This window comes from Petaurus breviceps, unplaced genomic scaffold (assembly GCF_028583685.1).
Source record: "Petaurus breviceps papuanus isolate PSGF00001 unplaced genomic scaffold, PetGlider_PUasm1.0 151, whole genome shotgun sequence".
Lineage (NCBI taxonomy): Eukaryota > Metazoa > Chordata > Mammalia > Diprotodontia > Petauridae > Petaurus > Petaurus breviceps.
This window is the reverse complement of record NW_027185712.1, coordinates 35775107-35794638: the sequence shown is the minus strand read 5'-3', so window position 1 is coordinate 35794638 and position 19532 is coordinate 35775107. Positions and strand designations below refer to the sequence as shown.

General features: G+C 35.2%; 1 protein-coding gene across 6 annotated transcripts in view; it reads left to right on the top strand.

The window, feature by feature from the left end:
* The window catches only part of CTNND2 (catenin delta 2), a 1206354-nt gene that overhangs the window by 730006 nt on the left and 456816 nt on the right, over positions 1-19532 (top strand). For all 6 annotated transcript variants that reach the window (XM_069077188.1, XM_069077207.1, XM_069077216.1 and 3 more), the window contains one exon: positions 16956-17208. In XM_069077188.1, coding sequence (XP_068933289.1) covers positions 16956-17208 — 253 coding nt within the window. The remainder of the gene's footprint in view (positions 1-16955; positions 17209-19532) is intronic.

Here is a 19532-nt window from a genome sequence, read left to right as displayed (position 1 = left end):
AGAGAGAGAGACAGAGAGAGAGAGAGAGAGAGACAGAGAGAGAGAGACAGAGAGAGAGAGACAGAGAGAGAGAGAGACAGAGAGAGACAGAGAGAGAGAGAGAAGATATGTCCTATTTTGGCTATGTAGCCAACTGAAAGAAGCTACTCCCACCAATGGGGGTATGCAAAATCTCTGCTTTCAGAAGTTGGTCCCACAATTCTAGGTGATCTGGCCATGTGAAGTAATTCAAAAATTCTAAATTATGAACAAGACTTTATTCTACAACATTAGTTTTAAAGAAATAGAATGGATTTCTTTTCAAAATATATCTGATGTCCATAATCAAATTAGTTTTTGTGTGACTTTCATTTGAAAAAAAAATAATAGTAGTTTTTGTGATGATAATGAATAAACATAAGAACTCACCTTCATTCATTGAAAATTCTTTCATTAAGAAAATGAAGTCCAGATTCCTTAAGTAAATGGATTTGGATTTAGAAGATCTAGGCATTTATTCTGGTTCTGCCATATATGATTCTTATGACATAGTGATTTTTGACTCACTTAAACTTGCTGGTTCGAAAAGTCTGAATTAGATTCTCTATAAGGTCTTTGTACCAGCCCTAAATTCTTTGAGCCTATGAATTATTAGCTCAAATAAATATATTTTTTAAACGAAGCATTAATTTTGGTGATTTTTCCATTCAGGTATTGGATAGTCCAAAGTTGAATTCATGTGTTATAAGTACGAGAGATTATTCTTTAGTGATTGACTCACATTATTATGTTTTTTGTTTCCTACAATTAAATGCCATGCTGTTACAACATCTGTGTTTAATAGGAATTACTTTCATAAGTGATAATGCATCATATTATATGTCAAGTTAATGGATATGTGGGGGGGAGGGAACAGAAAAGGAAAGGCATACTTCTCAACCAAACTAGACTCTAAAGTGCTTATACAAAGGATACTTCTAGAGCTCAATAACCTTAATCAATTTATCTTTCATTAATGAAATGACTACAAATTAATAAGTCCTAAGTTATTATTGCTTCTGATGGTATTAATAACTGCTGACCAAGATACTTGGATTGTTTGTATTAGTATGAAATGGGACAAATCTACTTAGTATGAACAAATTCCATAAACTAAGTTGCAACATTGACTAATCATCTCATAAAAATTCTGCATTTTCCTCGTAATTTACTGATTGATTTCAAACTTTTTTCAAGAACTATTTTGAAAGCAAATGTAGACTTTCTAACATTTGCATAAATTAGAACAAATTAAATTAGTAAGAATTCTTTTGTTATTGTGTACACAAATCTGAATATACTAAGGCAAAAAGATGTCTATATAATATTGACTTTTTCTGAAGTACATACTGTTTAGTACAGAAAGATACATTATAAATTGAAATTTTCAAAGTTATATTGATGGTAATCATATCAATACCAGTTCCACATATATGCAAATATGAGTTAGTTGTATTTGGACATCATTAAAATTCTAAGTTCTATTGGTTCAGCTTCACAAATTCTTTTTTAATTTGCCTATTAACTTTTATGATTTAGGAGTATTCCCTTATAGACAGTAATATCCTAAATCTCTTCTTTCTGAAATATAAAATATAAAAAATACATGCCTACATGTGACCCTTTTGGTATTTATGAACATGTAGATTTTGAAATATTATATTGAATGATTTTAATTATAACTTCCATGGAAACTTCAGATTCTTGATGTCATGATCCTCTTCAAAAACAAAAGACAAACCCAAGAATATCAACAATATTCAGAACTCCTAATTAGAATAGTATTTATTTCAGAGTATTTGAGAATATAATGCTACCAAACTCGATATGAAATGGTATTTAAGTTACAACTGGGGAGAATTAGAATAACAAGTATTTTCTTGAATTTATGTTGACTAATTAAAAGATTAATTTCAAATAATTGAGAAATAAAAGATAAGTTAAGATATATTTCTGCCATTCACAAAGCAGCTTACAATTTGAGACTTATCTGGTCCATAGCATGGAATAAATGATGTAACTCACCAAACACATTCAGTAATTAATTTCACAATTTTTTAAAAAATTGAAGTATGATTCACTTAAAAAATGTAAGTTTTAAAAGTCAGTTCATTTATCTTAACTACAAATTTTGGATATTAATTAAATACATTTTTGTTGTTTTATAGATATAATTTCTGTAGAAATTATATAATATATGATATTATATGCTATATACATAATTCTATATAAATCCAAAGCAATATTCATTACAGAGAAACCATTTCAGAGCTTCCCTTTAGTCCTTATCAGTTTTCTTGGCTGTGTTCAGCAGAATACTAATTAACACTGGACATAGATTTAACCTAAAATGTGATGATAAGCTATCTACTCATCTCTAAGATACAACTCCACATTCTACCAATATTCAAAGATTTTTGGTGATGCATAAAAATGATTTTGACAGAGATTTGATGCAGAGATTTTGATATAGAGAAATGCAGTGCGTTTTACCTGGTTAGCCAAAAGTATGCTGTAATGGATGGAGTCACACAACAAAGGATTTATAGAAGTTTCATTGCAGATGGATAAATACCTTTCTGAGGTTAAGTGAAATTAATATATCAAGGTTAAAGGAAACCTGGTGAAAACACTCAGTTAATATCTGTGTGGGGAGTGGGGAACTTCTCAGTGTACATAATAAATAAGTGTGTTATGGGATTGATCACATTCAATTAGTATTGTAAAATAGAACTGTTGAAGGCTTTGTAATTGGAATCCACCTTACGCTGGAACCCTCTGACATAATATCAATGCAATATAATATGCATCACTCCAAAGTTGCCAATAAAAAGATATCTCTAGTCCAAGGAAAAGTTAGGAGGAACATTAATGAATATAAACAATTTACAATATGATCAAAACTCCAAAAATAAAAGATCATTTCTATGGCTATTCTTATCACAGTCTGTATACTTTAAGTCATTGTGGATGTATGATAAAGGAAAATACAATTAACAATAAATGCTAGTTTTGTATGGGGATTAGAGAAATAATTGAGTGCATCACTGAATGCCCCTTAGATACAGCAGTAAAAATATTTAATAATTTAGGCAATGTTTTCTCTTAAATGAAGACCTGGCCTGAGAGCTAGGAAACACTGGGTTCAAATTCTGCCTCTATCATTTATAGGTTATGTGACCCTGGGCAAGTCACTTAATCTCAAATCACTTAACCTCTAAGCACCTTTTTAAAACTAAAAGTTGCAAATTATGTGCTGACCTGCTTTGTTAGAGGGGATTTCCTCACCTGGGATTTTCCTCATACTAATCAAGTTACTGGGCCAGTCCATCCATAAACAGATCTCTATATTTTCTTAATGGAAGTATGCATCAGCACTTAGCTCTTGGGTAGATATGGATTAATTCAGCATTAAAGGAAGAAATTAGGACACTTCTAGAAATAACTAATGAAAAATGCACAAGAATATAGCTATGATAACATTAACAAATCATAACCTGCACATTTTGCCAAATGACAAAAATTAATAATGTGGTAGGTAGAACTTATTATATCTGCCTGACGTGTCATAAATACTACAAAAATTATACAGAGAAAATACAAACAGTGGGACATTTTTGTTTACTTTTGAGTAATATTTTGCTGGAAATGTCACTTTGAGCTACTTGAATCTGCCTGATGCATACACTGTGGTTACAACTTTTGCTAGCTTCTGATTCTTATTGAACAAACTCACAAGGTTAAGAGAGGCCCCATGTGGGGTGGCCAGGTAGCACAGCGAGTAAGAGCACAGCTCCAGTGTCAGGATAACCTGGGGATCAAATCTGGGCTCAGACACTTAGCACCCACTCAGAAACACCTGGCCGTGTAACCTTGATCAAGTTACTTAACCCCAATTGCTTAGGGGAGGCCAGGTGGCTCAGCGAGTAAGAGCACCAGCCCCAGTGTTGGGATGACCTGGGGATCAAATCTGGGCTCAGATACCCAGCACCACACCCAGAAATAACTGGCTGTGTAACTCTGAGCAAGTTTAACCGCGATTGCTTTAAAAAAAAAAGAGAGAGAGAGAGGCCCCATGCATGGCACAAAGGAAAGAGCACTAGCCCAAGAGTTAGCAGGCCTGAATGCTGTCTTTTTTTTGGCCTTGGTATCTTGGAAAAAGCACTCAGCCTCTCTGAATTTCAGAATTTTGTTTTGTTTTTGTAATCTGCATTTATATCTGTGTTGCCAACATCACAAGGGTTTTCTTAAGATAACAATGAAACAAGGGTTGTGAAAACAGTTGGAAATCAACATTTCTATCATCTTTACCTTTCTCTCTCTTCTTCCTATCAGTTCATCTGACCTTAGGCAAGTCACTTAATTTTTTTTATTAAGTTTTCTCATATATAAAATAAAAATAATAATAAATGTATTACCTACCTCAAAAGATCACTGTGAAGAAGATATGTTATAGTACAAGTATTCCTCAGTTTTCTATGTTTTAAAGTTAGATAGGACCTTGGATATATCCAAACTCTAATTTCTCATTTTCCAGAAGAAACAGGTCTAGGAAGATTCAGTGCTGGTTCAGGGCCATATGGGTAAATAGCAAAGATAGGATTTGAAACTGATCTAACTCCAAGGCCAGTGATCTTTCTATTCGATAATGCATTCACTCACATTAATTTTTAAAACAATTAAATTTGAAAGTCTGTCCAATATTTGGACGTGCCAAATCATGGGCAAAAAAAAAATCTGAAAAATTATTTTTTGCTGGTACTGGTTAGAAAAAAATCTGACTTTTAAGAATGCTTTTTTTATTTTATTTCCTATAATAGCTAAAAATACATACTTACATTTCCATTTTAGAACCTTTATCTCCCCCACTTACCTTTATATCTTTCTAGTATGACTGTGAAAGATTTCATTAGTTTGGGTTTTTTGAGTTTCATTCTAATTTGGGAATTACACTAGTTTTTATCCTATCCTCTTGCCCACACACTGGCCTGGATCATCAGATAAACTATCTTCTTTTTTTTTTTATATCCCTTTTCATCCAGTCTTCTCCAACATATTGACCCCTCTGTCATTCCAACTCTTTCATTTATTTTTAGTCTTTCTCTGTCTACTTGCTCATTTCCTACTTACTTCATGCAGGCCCATATTTCCCTTATCCTGGAAAAAGGGTTCTTCTATCCCTACCATTGTCCTATATCTCTTCTGCCCTTTGTCCCTAAACTTCTCAAAAAACTCTACAATAGGTACTGCCTCTTCTCTCTATACCCTTCTCCCCCTCTTTTTCGAATGATTCCCTTTAATCTTAGGGATCCCTTAGAATTCTGTCCTAGGTCTTCTTCTCCCTCTCTATCACTTCACTTGGTGATCTCATCAGCTCCCATGAATTTCATGACCATCTCTATGTTTTTTATTTATTTTTTAATGCTTTATTAACTTCTGATTTACATCATTTGTTTCTGCCAGATTTTGAGTTACAAATTTTCTCCCCGTTTTTCCCCCACCCATCCCCCCAAAACAGCAGTCCCACAGGATATCCCCTCCTCCAATCTGCTCTCTCCCATATTTTCTCCCATACCTGTTTCGACTTTTCCAGTGGATCTCTATGCCTCAGTGCCTGTACATCCCATTTCTTAATTACATGTAAGATGGTATTAATAATAGTATATATATACACACACACATATATATATATATATTTGAATATTTGATTTTAAAACTTTCAATCCCAGATTCATTCCCTTCCCCCCCTGCCACCCACCCCCACTGGGGAGACAAGCAGTTCAGTATAGGTTGTACATGTGAGGCTAATGCAAAACAATAACATAGTAGATATATTGGAAAAGACTGACTCTACTTTGATCCTGTCCCTTTTCAAAAGTGGGTGCTTCCAACTTCCCTCCGCCCCAGCCTGCTCTCCCTTCCATCATCCCCCCTCTCATCCCCTTCCCCCCCATTCTCCTGGAGGGTGAGATCCCCTATTTAGTGTGTATTACCCTCCCTCTTCAAGCCAGATTCAATAGGAATAAGGTTGACCCATTCCCTTCTGCCCTCCTATTCTTCCCCTCCATTGCAACCATTTTCCCCTGCCTCTTCCGTATGAGATAGTTTGCCCCAATCTCTCTCCCCATCTCCTCTCATTATACTCCTCTCACCTCTCAATTTCACCTTTTAAGTATCATCCTTTCCTGTTAAATTGGTCACGTGCCCTCTATCTATGTATACTTGTAAACGTATATACACACATTCACATATGTATTCATATGCCCACATACCCTCATATAAAGACATATATATATATATATATATATATATATATATATATATTTCTAATCCCTTCCACTACTGAGAAAAGTTTCATAAGTTACAATTATTGTTTTTCCATGTAGGAATGTTAATAGTTCAACTTTGATAAGTTCCTTATGATTTCTTTTCCCTGTTTACCTTCTCATGCTTCTCTTGCTTCTTGTATCTGAATGTCAAATTTTCTATTCAACTCTGGTTTTTTCAGCAAGAATGCCTGAAAATCCTGTATTCCACTGAATGACCATATTTTCCCCTGAAACATGATACTCAGTTTTGCTGGGTAGGTGATTCTTGGTCTTAATCCCAGCTCCCTTGACCTCCGGAATATCACATTCCAAGCCCTTCGATCCCTCAGTGTAGAAGCTGCCAGATCCTGGGTTATCCTGATTGTGTTTCCACAATATTCAAATTGTTTCTTCCTGGCTGCTTGTAATATTCTCTCCTTAATCTGGGAATTCTGGAACCTGGCTATAATATTCCTAGGAGTTTTTTGGGGGGATCTTTTTCAGGAGGTGATCGGTGGATTCTTTCAACCTCTATTTTACCCTCTCGTTCTAAAACATCAGGGCAGTTTTCTTTGAGAACTTCCTGGAGGATGCTTTCTAGCTTCTTACTTTGGTCATGGCTTTCAGGTAGTCCAATAATTTTTAAATTATCTCTCCTGGATCTATTTTCCAGGTCAGTGGTTTTTCCCATGAGATATTTCACATTGCCTTCTATTCTTTCATTTGTTTGGATCTGTTTGACAGCATCTTGATTTTTCATAAAGTCATTAGCTTCCATTTGCTCCAATCTAATTCTGAAGCAATGATTCTCCTCAGTGAGCTTTTAAGATTCTTTTTCCATCTGGCAAATTTGACTTTTTAAGGCATTCTTCTCCTCATTGCCTTTTTGAGCCTCCTTTGTCATTTGGGTCAGTCTGTTTTTTAAGGTATTATTTTCTTTAGTCAGGCTGTTGACTCTCATTTCATAATTTTCTTGCATTGTTCTCATTTCTCTTCCCAATTTTCCCTCCACTTCTCTTATCTGCTTCTTACGGTCCTCTATGGCCTGTAACCAGCTTGTATTTTCCTTTGAAGTTTTTGGTGCAGGAGTACTGACTTCACTGTTTTCCTCCTGTTCCATGCCTTGCTCCTTCTTGTCCCCAAAATAGGAGTGTAATGTTGGAATCTTCTGTCTGCTTTGTTTCCTTTGCCTGCTCATTTTGCCACTCAATTATTTGACTTTTGGGCTTTTTGCCACAGTAGGACTCTGCCACCAGACAGGGGAGTTTTCGTCCCAAACTTTGGGGTTTTCTCAGCTGCCAGAGGTATTAGATGGGTGCCCTCTCTGAGGTCTCCACAGGCTATGGCAAGCTGGACACACACCCCAGGACCTCCACCCTAGACTGCAATCCAGATCCAAGCAGGTTAAAGCAAGAGCAATGACCCCTCAGACTGGTGCTTGGTCTTCCTACACTCTGCAGGCCAGGAGCTGAAGCCGCCACGTGGCACTGGCAGACTGTGCTGGCGTCTCAGCAGTTTCTCGCCCCGGGGGTAAAAGCCATGCACTCCCACTTACTGGTCCCAAAGTCCAGACTACATTGGCCTCTCACCTTGTCCTTCGCATCTATGTATTGATAAATCTGGAAATGGCCACAGCTGCTGCTGATCTGGAGTCCCTCTGGCAGGCGGGTGGTCAGGCCTGCCCTCGGGCTAAAGCCTTGGTGTGGGGAAGATAAACTATCTTCATAGAAATTACCATTCTGTGATGACATATGCCCCAACTCATTCAGTTTTCCTACTTTTTTTTTGAGGGCAATTTGGGGTTCAGTGACTTGCCCAAGGTCACACAGCTAGTAAGTGTTAAGTGTCTGAGTCTGCGTTTGAACTCAAGTCCTCCTGACTCCAGGGCTGGTGCTCTATTCACTGTGCCACCTACCCACCCCAAGTTTTCCTGCTTTTAAAAAGAGAACTATACTACTTTTTTTTTTCTCGCTGAGCCAAAGGAAACATTAAAATGGAGTCTGAGAAATATCAAAATACAGTAGGAGAAACAGTTGAAACAGAATCTCAGAAAAGTTAGGTGACTTGCCCAGGAGCTATTTCAAGATAAAGTGGAAATTAAAACCCAGCTGTCATGAATGTCAGTGCAGTATTCTTTCCCACTGTATTGTAATACCTCACTAAATTATAGATGTCTAATAGCGTAATCCATATGTTGCTTTCCATTCTTTGGTTATGGCTTTGATGTTTCCATATTAAGCAGTTAATATGCACAAGTAATTGTTTTTTTAATAACTTCCATTAATGTTTTCATAATGGAAAAATATTCATGATGGTGGGATTATATTTCCATAGATATTAACCAATATATGACTATATATCTAATGGAATCACTAGCTATTTATCAGAACTGAAATTCCATATAAAAATACATGGTCAGAGTTTTCCCTTTAGTTGATAATCATTATATCATGTAGACAGATATCATATCAAGAGGCTGAATTTTTTGAATCCTTATGAAATGTCCTTCAAATTGACAGTTCTTACTTTTTTGCATTTTTCCACATATATTTATGCTCTTTTGAAAAACAGTCCTAATATATCAAAAATGTATTGTGATCAGTTTTTGAAGATCTTTGTCACTTCAAGTTTCACTCTTAAGAAGGCTTATTTAAATAACAATTGTAGTAATGAAGATAATTAAATGGTGAAATAAATGTAATGGTTCTCTCCTTATTCCAAGGGCCATATTATGCTTTATCGTTGCCATAACATTCCAGATATTGTTAATGTAATGGGAGTGATTGGACAGGGAGGAAGCCTGCAATTTGTACAATATCTTAAAAGTTGGAAGTTCCCTTTTTCATGTCTCTTATAATGGCTCTAAATTTAGAAAATTATGAATAGGAGGTGGCTAGGTGGTGCAGTGAATAAAGCACTGGCCCTGGAGTCAGGAGGACCTAAGTTCAAATGCAGCCACAGACACTTAACACTTGCTAGCCATGTGATCTTGGGCAAGTCACTTAACTCCAAATGCCTTCAAAAAAGCAAAAAAAAAGGCAAGAAAATTATGAACAGACTTGAATGAAAAGATTCAATGTTTACTAAATAATCAGCTAAAATCTGTTTTTTCTAGAAAGGTTTTTGTTCTTTTTAAAAGTCATTAACTAGAGGCGGCCAGGTAGCACAGCAAGTAAGAGTCAGGATAACCTGGGATTGAATCTGAGCTCAGACACTTAGCACCCACCCAGAAACACCTGGCTGTGTAACCATGAGCAAGTTACTTAACCCCAATTTCTTAGGGGGAGGCAGGTGGCACAGTGAGTAAGAGCACCGGCCCCAGAGTCGGGATGACCTGGGATCGAATCTGGGCTCTGATACTTAGTACCACACCCATAAAAAACTAGCCATGTAACCTTGAGCAAGTTACTTAACCCCAATTGCTTTAAAAAAAAAAGTCATTAACTAGTTTTGGGGACAAAAAAGAGAATGACGAGCTAAGGAACATAATTTTTTTTCCCCAGGGGAGTTGGTTTTTCAACATGTAGATAGCAAAGAAAATTATGAGACTTGTTTTAAATCAATATGTGGACAAAATTAGATTCATATTTTTATAACCAAGTTTTCATATTTGTATAAAGTTATCATTCACATTTTTAAAAAACTGCTCATTGTCATTCTATTGGATTGTCAAAAGTGATAGTCAAAATTTGCAACGCTTTCTGTACTTTTGAAACATAAGATATGCTTATTTTTCCAGGCTCCAGAGAAAATAATATAAATACATACATATGCACATAAGTAAATAAATGACTAGAAAGATTTTTAAAAACCAGTAATTAAATGAAATATAAACATACATTTGTATGTGCATATATGTAGACTAGAAGTAGGTATTCCATCTATGATTTAGTTGGTGCATGAAACTTCCTAATAGTTCAGGTTAGTATATTCTTTGTATTTTATACTCCTTGAGAGTTACCTAGCATCTCATAGTCAGTATGTATCAGAAGCAGTATTTGAACACAGGTCTTCTTGGCTTCAAGGACAGCACTCTATGCAGTATGCTATGCTGAATTTAATATGTGTGTGTTTGTGTGTCTATGTCTGTGTACACACAGACATACATCTATTTATGTCATTAATTATATAGATTTGGAGCTGGAAGGGACCTCTGAAGCCTAGCAGAGTAGAAAAAACTGCTGTGCTTGGAGCTAAGACCTAGACCTAGAGTGCCATCTCTAATGCCCACTTGTTTGTAAGGCATTTAACTTATCATTGTTCTAGGCAATTCTCTCAGACTCTAAGTTTCATAGAAGATTCTGCCCTTTATTGGTAAAGGAAATTTCTTCATCTGGGAATTCTCTATATTAGTGAAATCACAGTTTCTGGCCCTCTCTGTTGTGATGTATATTACATCATCATTTATAGACATATATAGTACATAAAATAAAAAGATATTTAATCTTTAAAAAAATCTTTCTGTCCCTGCATTCTATTTATTTCCTTAGCATTCTTCTTGGAGTTAAGTACTGTGATTCCTAAATTTCTGAATTGTTAAAATATATTTTTCCTTACCATTACTTTTAAGTGTCCTAATAGCTATATTTGTGTGCATTCTCCTATTGCTCAAAAATAATCTGATGTTCAGCCAATCACCTACCATTGGTGGAGCAGGATATTCCACTTATTTTTAAAAGTATACTCTCCATCCCTAATGTAGGTATGCACCATAATTAAAAGTATAACTCTAACTTTCCCTAATTTCCCCTTGATTTATGGTTCTAAAAAAGATAAAGAGAATATTTTTTTTGTAACAGACTGATGAATAAAGGCATCAGCTGTTTTCTTAGTGAAGGGCCTGCTGTTTTTATTCCCAGGCAAGAGGAGGGTTACCCAAGGGTTTATCAAATAGAGAAGGAAAAGTATATTTACAGAGAAAGAAGGGGAGAAAAAGGAATATTTGTAGAGGTGAACAAGGGCTATCCATCTAAAATTTTTGCTGTCTGCAAATGAATAGGTAGGAAATAATTTTCAAAGGTTTAAGATAAATTCGGCTAAGAATTCACAGAATTCCAATAGGACCAAATGTACTAAAAAGTGAAAACTAAGCAAAAGAGTCCTTGTTAAAAAAAATAGCATATTGTTAGAATATGGATAATTCAAACCAGGTAACAATAGGAAAGGTATTGTTTGGTTCTAAAAGGTCTCATTTCTTTTAATGATGTCTTTAAAAAAAACACAGTTCTACACATCTTACTCAATTTGAGATGTCTTGTGATCTCGGTGTTGTGTTCCTTATTTACACATAATAGTTTTATATTATTTTGTGTCTTTTTAGCTTTGTGTGTGCATTAGACTGTATTTGTGTAATTCATTATTTTTGAATTATAAGGGTAACAAAGTCACTTTGAATTTTGAAAAAGGAGTCAACTTGTCCCTCCTGCCCTCCATCTTTCTTTTTAACTGCTGACCTTATTTGGTGGTATCATCAACAAATGCTCTTTTCTGACATTGATGACATTTATATGTGTTATTATCACCTTAGATCAGGAAATGTGATATCATCAGTATGGGGAACTCCTTTCACTGATGGAAATATCAAGTGTCTTCAAGCTTTTGTCTTTTAGAGCTTCCTGGGGTACTTCGGCATTGAATAGCTTCCCCATGGCTGCACAGCTAGTATGTGTCAGAGGCAGGACTTAAACTAAAACCTTTCTGACTCTAGGGATGATACATTATACCATGTTAGCTATCAAATGTTAAAATCTTGGCCCTGAAATAATTCCTTCAACAAACCACTCTTCCTGTTCCCCAACACTACCTTGATTCCTTGATATGACTTGAGAGGAAACTGTGTAACTACCTCCTAATTGTAGAGTCCATGACATATTTTCTAAATAGATTTCTAAATAAATAGTAGGTTGCAGAATCAAAATTCTTGGCAAAAGGATATAGTCTGTTCTCTTGATTGACCAGTCCTGAAATATGATGAGATTGGATTGTTTGACAGGAGCCATTCCTTTATTTTTGGAATATTCCAAATTGTAATTCTAAAGGAATATTCCAAAAATAAAGGAATGACTCCTGTCAATCTAATCTCATAATATATATGTGTTTTATATATGTGTATTTATGTTTGTGTATACAAATATATTCCAATATATGAGTTGGCAGAATTAGCATCCCCCTGACTCCAACTAGTAAATCTTTCCCAGGTTTAGACATCTCAACAATCCTCCAAAAGTTCTAAAAAATGTATGCTAAAATGACCTTAAATGACATTAATCATCAGGGCCTTGAAATCAGGTTATATTTAGCATATTGAGATAATTTTATCTTAATTCAATTTCTGTACTTCTTGCTCATACCAATATTTTTCCCTTGACTTTCTAAAAGAAAAACAAAAATGCCTCTCCAATTGTGTCACTTATGACTTTCCCCTCGCCATTTAGCAAACCAGAAACATTTACCTTTTTTTTATGAAGTATATTCCTGAATAGTGTTATTCCATCATTTCCTTTCCAATTCTTCCTTAGGCAATTGGATCTCAATTCCCTTTCCTTAACTTTTCTGATGTAACCCCTTAAAAGCCATCAGAATTGTTTTGTAACTCTCCCTGATGATTTATTCTAGTTTCTGAGTGTGTGTGTGTGAGTGTGAAAGAGAGAATCTACTCGTATTTCAGTTTCTTACATACTTTGTTCAGTCAATGAGGTTTTTCCTACCTTTCCCCTTCTTTTTGTACAGAAAAGGGGTCACCTAATATTCTTTATCCTATATCCCAACATTCTTTTGCTTATGCCTTCCAAAATATTTTCATTTAATTCCATAATGTTGAAATACATGTAATTTGCCTATTTTTGTTTGTTTTGTTTATACTTTTGCCTTACGATTCTCTGTTGTCAGTTCTTCCTTATTTGCAAGTATCTAATCAAGAGAAATTGTCTTTTCTCCCCCCGCTTTTAAACCAAGAATTTTCTCCATGCTAAGAAAACAAGTCAAATATCATGTATTAAGTACTGTGCTTATTAAAGGGCTGTGCTAAGTCTTGCTTATGTAAAGGAAGGAAAAAAACAAAACAAAACAAAAGTCTCTGTTCTCAAATTGCTCACAGTCTAATGGGGGAGATGACTGTAGACAAGCTATATATGGAATAAATCAGAGACAGTCTGAGAACACATATGACAGTTTATAAGTTGTTTTGATTTACTAGCAGATGGCTAGCTAACAATTATAGCAGCAGCATTAAGAAATACAGAGTGGTCCTTGCCAATATCATAAATGCAATTTAACACTACTAGAAGGACCGGAATTTAATAATATCTCCAAAGACCAAGCAAATTATGTACATTCTAACTCCTGGGGTATTCCTTGGCCTGGACACAAATATACAGACCTTCATTTTCTAAGACCAGGCTTTACTTACTTTTTATTTTGAAAACTTTACATTTCTAGAGTTACACAAATCAACTCATTTCAGCCATGCCAGCCAACCAAATGACAGGCAGCATGAAGTCCATGGAATCCTATTTAAGGCACATACAAGATATGTAATGATGGGCAAGTCATTTGACCCATCAGAGCCTCTCTTTAAGACTTTCAGTTACAGACAAGTTGCTGATCTGAATTGGTGGAGGAAGTATCCAGACCAGGAATTTATCTACCTATGAAATTACATAGGTCTGGAAGAGAAAATAAATAAAAGAAACCAACCAAATAGCACAGTCATTAATAAACAATTATTAACTTTATATGATCCTAGTAATGGAAGTAAACCTCAACTTATACAATAGATATGTTCATATATTCAACATTTATGTCACGTATCTGAGCGTGCTCTTGAGAGAAACCTATTTGCAAGGCACTGTGCCCATTTTGTGGAGGGAACAAGTGAGAATGAAACGTATCAGCATACATACAGTTTGTAATCTATTCTACAATCCATTAATTAAGGGAAGGTATATCTAAATCAAATAATCCGTTGATATACTAATGGAAGTTCCTATTTAAAGAAACTTTCATAATAAAAGCAGTATGACTTCTAGCAGATATAGCACTGTACTTGGAGTATGGAGACCTGAGATCAAATTCTGATTAAATAGTTAACAATCAGAGTTCTCATGGGCAAGTCATACAACTTTTCAAGCCTTCATTTTTCTCATCTGTAAAATGGGAATAATCATAATTACACTATCTACCTCACAGGGTTGTTGTGAGGAAAATATTTTGCAAATCATAAAATGTTCTAGGTTATTATTTAGATTTATCTTTGTAAAGGAAAAATATTTTTCTAATCATAATAATGAATTCTGTGAATGTTGATATAAAAGTTTTCCTAAAAATAAAGCATGTCTGACAAACAATACTACATCACCATTTTGCCTTTGATTTGCTGTCTAACATCCTGATTTCCTTAAAAATTGAACCATTGTCTTGCTTTATGCATTGTTGGTTTTTATGGAGTGGGGGTTGGCAGGGCAATTCAGGTTAAGTGACTTGCCTAAGGTCACACAGCTAGTAAGTGTTAAATGTCTGAGGTCAGACTTGAACTCAGGTCTTCCTGACTCCAGGGCCCATGCTCTATTCGTTGTGACATCTAGTTGCCCCCTATGTATTGTTTTTAAATGAGCTGTCTTTTCTCTTGATCTTAATAAATTTAACTTTAAACTCTGCTGTTATTGTAAACTTTTTTTTATTATTTGTACTCTCCTAAATATTGTAATACCCATTATTATTACAATGTATCAATATACACTAATTACATGATATGTCAGAAAATAGTATCATAGAGGTAATATAAATTCCTAAAGTCGTATAGAGAGAAATAACAAACCATACTACCAATCTTTTTATTGGTCCAAACAAATTACTTTAAAATAGAAAACATAAAATAAGTCATTTACTTAATTAAATGGGACCCCCAAGGACTGAGACAGTTTTTCTTGTCAAACATGCTTTATAGCATTGACTTTGTCACTGAAATATTCATTTTTTTTCCTTTTTTGAAAATCCCTAAGCTGATATGAAAGATGGCAGGAAGTGCTTCTTTTTACTGGCAGATCCACTCCCAGGATTGGAACCTGTTTTGTTTTTCTCCTTTTCATCTTAATATCATCTTGACTGAATATCCCTAAATTCTTGTGCCTTGGTTTTGTCATTGTGACACAGTTTCATTTGTGTTTTAATTTGATGTGTGTTCCCAATAATCAAAGAAGAATACGATAAGCTTTGGCCAATCATCTTTAGCAGGTGACACTACTTAGCATTTCATGGAAGTCTGGCATGATTTATAATGGGGGTTTAACAACATTGTAATGTAACTGCCTCACTATAATTGATCTTGTCTTGACACTGACTTTAATTTGGTACATTGTTATCTAGTAAGCCAGAAAGTAAATGCGTTGTCTATCTTAATAATACTAAGAACTGCGATATTCTTTGGCAGTCCATGAATTTATCAGACATGGTTTAGATGAAGGTGATTACTTTCTTCCTGTAAATGGAGTAAAAATAATGGTATGTGATATGCCATTCCAACTTAATTTTTAAAATATTCAAATGGACTTTGCTTATTGGAACTTTATTTTAGGTAGTATTCTTTCATAGAATACCTTCCATTAATGTAAATATACAAGAAGCACTAGAGTTCATTGGGGAAATAAAACTAAAAAGGGAAATGCTAAAACATTAAAAAGAATAGAACAAATAGTAGTCAATTCATCATTTTATTTACATAAGACCCTGTTTGAATGATTGCCCTCCCTTCACCATCCCTACAAACTGTATTAATAGGGAATTCTGGAACAAATTGTGTTGAGGAAAAGAAATTGAAATCTTAGAGAAATCGTGTTGTAGTGGTGCCAATTATATTCCCTGTAGGGTGTGACATATGTAAAATCATATTATTTGTCTTTTAATGGTGTGGTATTTCTTTTTTATTAATTTTTCCATGCATTTACTCTAAGTACCTCTTATTTCCCCACCAACTGAACAGTTTTTTAAAATGAAAAATGCAAACCTTGTGTTCAAAAATGCATAGGCCAGCAAAACAAAATTCCCACATTGGCCATGTTGGAAAATATATATCATCCCATTAATTCTGAAAAAAATCAAACTCATACTCCTTGAACTATTTGTAACTATTTTGAAGTGTGAAAATTAGAATTTTTAATAGGTGATGTCTTAACATTTTTTTTACAGGCAAGTGAATTTACCACTAGAACTTGTTCAAAAGGAGATAGGAGGGGAGGGTATCCCTTCCCCTTCCCTCATAACTTGTTTCTTTATAATCTTGCTTTATGGTTATTGTTTGTGGTTCTTAATAAGATAGTAAACCAATAGATAATGTATTTTAGCTTTGTAAATGTATTAATTTTGCTTAAGTCGCCAGCTGTTGGATATTTAATACCTATTGATGAAGGATTACCCCCTCTCAGTTACTCTGTTTATTTCCTTGGTGGCTCATTAATTAAAATTGCACTGGATAATATTGGACTTCTTGATTTCAATTATGACAGTTTCTTTTTTTTATTTTTTTTTCAAACCCCTGTTTTTATGTGTGTATTTTTTTCCTCTGCCTAGACCTGGTTAACCATTTCTGTGAACAGGTCCTCAATTTTTTACTTTGTCCCTACTTTCCTGTCGTAGCCCCATCTTCCCCTGGTGTCGACTCCGTACCCTTACAGCGCACAGGCAGTCAGCACGGCACACAGAATGCAGCATCGACCTTCCAGAGGGCCAGTTACGCTGCAGGCCCAGCCTCCAATTACGCAGACCCCTACCGACAGCTGCAGTATTGTCCTTCTGTCGAGTCACCATACAGCAAATCTGGGCCTGCCATACCACCCGAAGGGACTTTGGCTAGGTCACCTTCCATTGATAGCATTCAGAAAGATCCCAGGTGGGTGAAAACTTATTTTTTTTCCTACATTAGATAGCAGAAAAAAAAAGAGGTTTCTAACTTTTATCTATATTATTTTTTACTTGCTTATTAAGAGTATTGATTTCCTTTGAGTTCGATGACTCAGTGTTTAGGTTATAGTCCACTGTGTTTAGAATTTACCTATGGAATCTACTGTCCTAAAGAAAACTTAAAGGAAAAACTAATGTTATGCTCAGAATTTCTAAATATGCATTCCTTTTCAGCTATTAATAAGAAAGAAACAACTCTGCTCAATGCAATAGGAGGGGATACAGGTTGGTTGCATCTAAGGACCTGGTGTCAAGTGTTTTGACTTTTAAATTAATTGGTTAGTGATATCTCTCTTCCTTCTTTTTTAAATGGATGCCTCTTTGGCCCTCAGTGAGTTTCCTATCATAATATGAATTCCTGAAGAATTATAGTGGCACAATGAAAGCCAAGCAAATTCTAGTTACTCTGATGCTTTCATAGCTCTCCAACAGAAAGTAAATTTTAAGGACTAAATTGTTTCTGAGCTTGCAAAAATCATGAAAGGCATTTATTAAAGAAATTGTTAATAGGTGCTTCTTTCCCCCACCTCTACCACCCATAGTACAGGAATCATTAATGCTTTACTTCTGAAGTCGAAATTGTTTTGTTGTATAGTTAAGCAATATTTTATTCATATGCACTTGATTTATGCAGATAGAGCTACCATAAATATATATCTCCATCTGTGAATACTACAGTTATGTCATATTTCCAGTATCTTTATGGAAAGGCATGTGGCTTGAGTACATAAGAGTATACTTAAAATTCATCCCAAAAAACTTTAACTGGTAGAGTTTAGGAGTACAGATGTACTGTGATGTGGGTTTTGCATATATTTCACACAGAAAGAAATCACATCCATTGGCATACAAATGTTAAGATAGGTAATTTTATGGCGTGCTTTGAGATAGCTACTTGAACACCATTCATACCACTTTGAAGAATCCATATTAAATTGAGTGTTCAATATTATCTTGCCTCTGTTATTTATCCAAAATAAATGCTGTTATCATAGAGCAATTATTAATCTAATGCAAAGAGTCCTGATACTTCAATTTCTTAGCTACAACATTGGCTACCATACACTTAGCCAAATAGCTATGTTAAAAATACTTTTGGGGCAGCTAGGTGGTTCAGTGAACAGAGCACCGGCCCTGGAGTCAGAAGGACCTGAGTTCAAATCTGACCTTAGACACTTCACACTTACTAGCTGTGTGACCTTGCACAAGTCACTGTAACCCCAATTGCCCTGTCTTCCCCCACTCAAAATAAAAAAAGCACTTTTGTAATTCTGGCACTAATAGATAAAAAATCTCTTTGTAAAAGATCTGTTTAATCTTGTTTTTGATGTCTTACTTTTTTTTTTTTTTAAAGCAATCAGGGTTAAGTAACTTGCTCAAGGTTACACGGCCAGTTATTTCTGGGTGTGGTGCTGAGTATCTAAGCCCAGATTTGATCCAGGTCATCCCAACACTGGAGCCAGTGCTCTTACTCACTGAGCCACCTGGCTGCCCCTAAGCAATTGGGATTAAGTAACTTGCTCAAGGTTACACGGCCAGGTGTTTCTGGGTGGGTGTTAGTGTCAGAGCCCGGGATTGATGTCTTACTTTTGATTACCTACCAAAAAAAGTAAAATTGGACTGAAACAAAACTGTGACTTCATTGATATAGGGAATTTCCATTGAAGAAATAACCTCTACCAGCGAAGAGAAGTACTTTCTCTGTAACTCATAGTCATTTTATATAAGTAGGCAGAAAAAGGATAAAGAAGTAAAATGAATCAGAATCATCAAGGAGCATCATGGACTATAGTCATGAGAAATACAAACAATCATTTTAGAATAAAATGTATAAAGAATGATTGTTACATTTTTTCTTTTTTTTCTTTTTGGAGGGCAATTGGGGTTAGTGACTTGCCCAAGGTCCCACGGCTATTTTTTTGTGTTAAGTGTCTGAGGCCGGATCCAAACCCAGGTCCTCCTGACTCCAGGGCCTGTGCTCTATTCACTGTGCCACCTAGCCGCCCCTACATGTTTTTTAAAAGGAAAAAAGTTTCATCTTAAATGAATGGATTTTAAAATATTTTACATCAGATATTGCTAAAAAGAAACCGAATCTCTGAAAAATGTGTTTTTGCAGTATTGTCAGATCACATCTGGAATGTTATATTCAGCTGTGCATGCTATGTTTTACTGTAACCTCCTGGTTTCTGTCCCTTTGTGGACATTCATAAGATGGAGAATATCTAGTGGGGGAGGACAACTAGGGTGCTG